Genomic DNA, 6,796 nt, shown 5'->3' with positions numbered 1-6,796 from the left:
GACTGGCAGTCTGCTCTGTCCTTGCCTAAGGAAGTCGCTATTCCTGCTCGCCTGAGGTTCGTCCAGCTTAAGATACTCCATCGAGTGTATGTTACCGGGCCGTGTCTGGTTCGAATGGGCTATTCCTTGGATGGGTTGTGTAAGCGTGGCTGTGGAATGTCTGGCACCTTCCTCCACATATTGTGGGAATGCCCGGAGGTGGTTGAGTTTTGGTCCCGATTACATGTTGTGATGGAGAATGTCACGGGTGTGTCGCTGCTGCCCGAGGCCAGGCGTTGTCTGTTGAATGTTTGGGAGCCCAATGACTACAGCGCCGCACAGATCGCATGGGCGACCCTTGGCAATATGGTCGCGAAAAGAGACATAGCTCAGCTTTGGGGTTCTCAAAGGCCGCCTACCATTTCCAAATGGAAGGAGAACATGGACTGGTGCATGTTCCGAGAGAAGACTGTGTACCTTTCCCGGGGCAGGCCCAGGAAATGGGGTAGGATCTGGTCCCAATGGAACGCTTACCGTGGGAATATCTGTACTCCCCCACAGGATGTAAACCCTGATGTTTCTACGTCCCCCCAATAGGCATCCAGCTTTCCTTTATCGTCAATATTTTTGCTTGTTTCCTTGTCCGCCCCCTTTTACCCCACGCTACTTGATTGCAATACATGTATCTACCTCTGGAGCTCTGCCCGCATGGCCTCATGATCATGTAACACTGTACTTTTGCCTTTTGAGTTTTGGTTTTCTTCTTCTGTATGTTTGTTTGATTTAATAAAAATGTTTAATAAAAAAATAGAAAATAATGTGTGCAGTGAAAATAATGAATCAACTTAGATTAAAATCACAGATCATTACACGCGGGATACTAATATATGTGCTCATATATGTGTTTTATGTTGCAAATGCATGTTTGTGTTAAATAATAAACTAATTTTGTCTATCGACTTTGGCAGAATTAAAAGCGGCTGTTTTATAATTGCATGTGCTTATTTCTGTGTGCTCATGATTTGTTTTTCTGTCTTAAATGTGTACGAATCTGTTTGTTGCTTCATCTGCTTCTGCTAGATAACATAGATTAATGGGTTAATAATTAGCAAAGGTGGGTGGGTAACAGAACGAACTTTATTTCTCACATTAATCGATGTTTTGTGTTTGTCTATATATTAGTTTTGAGAGTGGGCCTAAAGAAGATGGCTGCCAGCACTGCAGCTTTCAAGACTTGACCAGAGCGAAGTTGTCACTCATGCGCAGATTGTTTTGCTGAGCTGACAAAGTTTATGCAGAAGAAATTCTAGTCGAGTCGAATGTGTTCTTGGTGACATTTTTTTCCAAGGACAGGACAGATGCTGTTAGGCCTGCAAAGATTAGGAAGTAAAGTTTCCCTGTCAAAAGTATCGTTTTGAGGAAGCAAAGAGGATGGTGCGACTAAGAACTATAAGGGCTAAGATGAAGCCCCAGACTTGGTCATAAGCGTGTGACCTCACAGTGGACTGTCGTGGCTTAACCAATGAAAAGTTTGGTTTGACAGAAAAAAACTTACGATACTGTTACTTTAGCTAGTTAGAAAGGTATAAAAACTGTCCCCCTGGGAGGGAGGGCGCGCTTGCTGCTCATCTTCTCCTGACACCAGTTGGGCGTGACGTGCTGACGGACTTTCTTGGAGCACGTAAGGATCAATAGGGCTAAATGACTTTTACTTTATTCTTTTAGGTGAAGTGAGTTTTAGATAGGGACGTTAGGGCTTAGGTGACTGGATACTGTTTATTCATCTTTGAAACATGCTAATTGATTTTGCTTGTACTTTGAAACATGCTAATTGATTTTGCTTGTATCTGTCAATACTTTTTGCTAATCCTCGAATAATGATGCTTGAATAAAAAGATTCTAATAAAAATGCACTTTCCTTGAATAAATAGTTAATAAATAAGATTTTTGAAAGGACAAGCTGGCCTTGTTATTTCACAAGTCGTTACCATCAGCAGATCCATTTGCCTAAGTGGCTTAATTAAGTGCAAAATTTTATATAACCATGGTGAAATTATTATACTGTAGTTGTATATAAAATGTGTATATATTTGGTGAATAGGATTTATTAATTAGGTCACATGATTCAGTTGCTCAAAATATGTCATGTTAGTTTATGTGCCTTGTGAATGATTTATGATCAATGGTGAGTATTGTGGAGTTGGGTAGCGTTGCTTATGGCATATTTTCTATAGGGGCGCTGGATCAGCGCTATATAAAACTGCAAAAAAAATAGTACTAAGGTTCAGTGGGCGCCTCAGGCCGGGTGCCACTGCACCCGCTGCACCAATTGAAGTCGCTGATGACAAGTCTTACAGTTCCACTGATCTATGAACAGAAACACGTAGCAACAGCTGGTCTTGTAACAAACATCCTTTCATTTGACATCTCGTGATCCCATCCGTCCTCATGAAATGAATGCGCACGTGGGATCGCTGCAGGCAACGATTGCCTGACGATCTGTTTTTTGAGCTGCAGAAACCGCTGGGTGTGGCGGTTGCAGTAATTTGTGGCGACTGTAGGGGTGGGACGGAGGAGAAACCAGCTGAGCCAGGAAGAGCTTCCAAGAGATACAGGGGCTGAAGGTGCCATCTATAGACTAACGAGTCGGACGCTCTCGAAGCGTGCTTGTATTTTGTAATGATTTTACCTTAAAGATAAAGACAGCATGTTTATTCAGTTTACAAGCACCTTTGTGACTAATTTGGTGAGAAATAGGTCATACACATAATAATACTGTTAAGCAAAATACAAAACGTAATTTGAGAATGTTTTCCCACATTTCTAATTTGTACACTTATGCGATACTAAGTGAGCAAATTACGCATTTTAAAACGTTTTAATATATAACATGTGCGCCTCTTGCGCGACTCTTGGTTTCCGCGCGCTGCACTGCGAGGGTGAGGTGGTTATTTCAAGATGGCTGTCCCGCGTCACCTCCCCTCCAGGGCCCCCGTCTCGTGGAGCCCAGCCCTCTTGGCACTCCCTTGAATTTGCAGACTGAGCTGCCTGCACGGAAAGTATAGATCAGGCCCGCCTACCCGAAGCACGACACCTAAGCGCTTTCTTTGTCGATCGTTGTGTCTCATTCGCCGACCTACAGGAGAAGAGAAGCTTTCACCATGACTGCGTCCTTAAAACAGAGGTTCGAGCATTTCCTGCACGAGAAGAATGTCGTGACTACCCTGCTGGAAAAGATCGAAAAGAAAACGGGGGTGAACAGGATTTACATTGCAGTGGGTAAGAAGACGCCACGCGAGTCAGTCAGTGCGTTCTAATTTTGAGTCCACTCTTGCTGTGTCGTAGAACAAAATGTCCCGATTGCTCGTTTCCACAGTAAGGTTGGCTAGGACAAGGATGCTGCTAACCAGGGCAAGTTACTCTGTTCTGTTACTTATGAAGGTTTCGTGAGGGTGTTTTAATGTATTTATTTGTAAAGTTTTCTATAGCGCTAGCTTGACCCGTAAGTATCAGAGCGCTTTACATGCACACAGTAAACAGCAGAAGGACATTACATAGTAGGCCGGCAGTAAGGAAGCAAACCACAGAAAATAAAGACAGCATGGGAGATAAATATGCAGTGCAGCGGAGGGAGGGGGGGGGGGGGGAGAACCAATAAAAGAATAGACTCGAAGAAGAGCTGCGTTTATTGCTGCTGACTGGCAAAATGTGCCTGTCCCAAATGCTGCTGGTCACTTGAACGCAAGCCTGCCCTGCCTCTTGTCGGTGTACAGAGAAATCGGAGAGTGCCTACACAGAGCAAGGCTAGCCTGGCGTGCCTACTATAGACTGTCTTCCCTGACAGCTGCTGACTGGGACAGGGCTTGCGCTCACCCGGTTTCATCAAGCAAGACGTGTTTGAAGTAGAGAGGTTAACACATGGCTTGTCTTAGGCATTTGGTTTGTCACATGTTCTATGACCAAGCAGCACACTTGATTCAGTCGTGAAGGAAGATTCACGCTTCTCATTGTGACTTTGAGTTTGTACAAATGACGTAAACAATCCCCGCATCTCTGTTAAGTATGAGCGTAGTGGAATATTTGCGTTCATACCATATGGCGTGACTCACTTCTTACCAGGGTCCGCAGGTTTATGTAGCCGGGTGGTCTTTGAGTAAAATACATACATGCCAACATTTTAGGACAGGGACGTGGGAGATTTAAAGTAAAAAATCGGGAGAATGAAAATTCCCCATTGCCTTCTATTGTAGAAAATGTCATTTCAGGCGGGAGGCAGCTGAAATAAAGCAATTTTTGGCTCGAAAAATCGGTAGTCTACCGCCTGAAACTGGTCTATTGGCATGTATCAAAATATGAGTTGACTCGAATTACACCGTCTCTCCAAAATTTTGCCGCAATTCATCAGTGGGACTGGAGTATTGTATTGCCCCGGCGTGTTTGTTATATTGCTTCAAGTCCTGTGCCTGACTTTGACAACACGGATATTACGCCTCCGGCGCACGCAGACTTCTATCACAATGGCTGGTTTGTCGGGCGGAAATGAATCTAACTTTGTGCAGGCGGCCCATACGGCTGCTTGTCAGCACATAGCCGACCTGCACCTGTCTGTTCCCGTGCCCCGAGGCCTTTATGTCTCTCCCCGTAACAAGACACTGTGTGCGCACAGAGGGCCGGGCTGGGCACACACAGGAGTGGCCGCCTGGCAGCGCCGCCTCGCACGGGCCCAGCCCGAGGAGTGTGGGTGGCAGAGAGGGGAAGTGCTGTGGGAAAGGTTGGAAAGCACTTTAAGAGATGCCAGATACGGTGGCAAACTTTGCACGGAGCCATCTGGCCAAAGGTGAGGAGGGTGAGGGTTGGCACAGGTACCGCTGCGGTGGAGAACGCGACTCATCCGCTGCACGTGTCAATTTCGTTAACAGCCCCTGTCGCCAATTCTTCAATTGAAAAACTGACTAAATAACCATTTAACATCAGCCCGTATTTTTTTTTCTTCTCCGCAGCCATCATCGCTGTCCTCTCTCTGTACCTGGTCATCGGCTATGGCGCCTCCTTGCTCTGCAACCTCATCGGATTCGTCTACCCTGCATACATGTCGTAAGTGCATGACATCACCTCGGCTCAGTCACAGTTAGCATGTGTTATAATGGGACTCCAGGCTGCTATGACCCGCTAACATTACTTAGTCCTGGCCATCTACATTAAGTACACAGCTGCTCATTTTGTCCCGCTGTCAGAGTTGTTAGTTTTTTTAATTATATTGTTTAACTGTCTCGCAGACATGTAATTAATCTGTTTTTAATGTTCCTCAATGTAACGGTACTCCAAGCAGTTGTTAAATATTAACAAAAACATTGCTCAGGGCTTATGAGTACGTGTAAGGCGTTTTCAACTTCTACATTTCTTTAGGACAACACAAACATTGTATATTTGATGTAGTTTCTTAAGAAATTCTAACCACCATCTGCTTTGTGTGTTTATTAAACTTCTGTAGAATAACTACAGCACAGGTGCAGAGGAACGTATCACCACAAAACATTATTTGAATCCAAGCATAAGGCTTTGCTTATTTTTTTAATGTCTCCCAGAATTGATGTTTTTGCTTTATACAGTGTCTTAATTGTATTGTTCTTATAAATGTTATAGAAGTTGGATAGTCAGTACTCTGTCTGCATTGTGCAATTCCCATGTGTTTTTCTGAAGTGCTAGTCATCATGTGGTCTCTGGCCTTGTATGAGGATAAAGTAAATGGTCTAGTTTTTCAGTCGCGACCACGTCACTGGTACAAATGCCACACAATTTCAGCAGGGTGTTTGTGTGTTACGTTTTTTTATTAAGATTTTTTTTATAGAAAGCATTCCCCCACCCCCCAGTCTCGACTTTCCCGGCCCACACCAACTTACAATAAATACTTTGGAATTCTATTAAACAGCTGATTTTATATAGGTCTGGCTGTGACATAACTGCATGTCCTACACTTTGTCTGAAGTTTTCTTCTACACATGAGCTATAATCGTGAACCGGTTAACTAATTGCTACTTGTGTCTCCAGTCATATTGGTGATCACACAATTTGTTTTTTGGATGCTCAGATAACTTAGTCGTCTTCAAAATACATTGCACGCCAAGGTGTTTGGAAATATTAATAGGGTAGTTGGTCAGATCCCCAGCATTTGAACTGCATTCTTGCTTCAGTGAGAGACAAGGGTAAATTATTCTAGTAAAAAAAGAAATTAATTTTAAGCTTCGTTAAGGTGTGTATTGTTGGCTTCACCAGCTTTGTGAAAAAGCTGATGAAGAATTGCACTCAACTTTGCTCATGTTGAAGAAAAAATCACACAGCTTTTTTTTGGCTGTTCAAATTGCCAGAAAAAAATCTTTTTGAAGGTAACATTTCCTGCAAACCTCCATTTGCATGACTTTTTGCATGTAGACGAAGTTTCCAAAAGTGACAAATATTGCATTTTCATGAAGTTACAGAGTTTGTCTCCTTTGCAGACATTTGCCAGTTACAATTCTACTTTGGCGTGTTCTTAATCCTAGCTTTTTCCAAAACTATACTTTGTTCAAATTTAGAAGTTGGTGATTTTGGCGTTACTCACCATTCTTGTTCTGTTTGCTGGCGCCATAACCTTCTGCCTTTCTGCCAAAGCAGTGGGGCACCTGGATGTGAAATAGATATTAGTGATGGAAGTAAAGAATCCCTTCTAGTAGGCAAATCTGCATTTATCTCTTGTTTGCATAGGCTCCCTGTTTCTGCCTCTCTGATGCTATTCTGTTTGACATGTCTATGGCCCACTGTTGCCTATTCGCATTGCATC

General features: G+C 43.5%; 1 protein-coding gene across 2 annotated transcripts in view; it reads left to right on the top strand.

Annotated features, from left to right (window-relative positions):
* The first annotated feature begins 2,994 nt into the window (after positions 1-2,994).
* The window catches only part of REEP5 (receptor accessory protein 5), a 121,439-nt gene continuing 117,637 nt past the window's right edge, over positions 2,995-6,796 (top strand). The window contains exons 1-2 of one of the 2 annotated variants that reach the window (XM_078675512.1): positions 2,995-3,258; positions 4,980-5,073. In XM_078675512.1, coding sequence (XP_078531638.1) covers positions 3,141-3,258; positions 4,980-5,073 — 212 coding nt within the window. In that variant the 5' untranslated portion in view covers positions 2,995-3,140. The remainder of the gene's footprint in view (positions 3,259-4,979; positions 5,074-6,796) is intronic. The other variant, XR_013607079.1, reaches the window with a different exon arrangement.

Source organism: Lissotriton helveticus, chromosome 2_1 (assembly GCF_964261635.1).
Source record: "Lissotriton helveticus chromosome 2_1, aLisHel1.1, whole genome shotgun sequence".
In the NCBI taxonomy this organism is placed as follows: domain Eukaryota; kingdom Metazoa; phylum Chordata; class Amphibia; order Caudata; family Salamandridae; genus Lissotriton; species Lissotriton helveticus.
The sequence above is the reverse complement of the archived record's forward strand: the minus strand, read 5'-3'. Positions and strand labels throughout refer to the sequence as shown.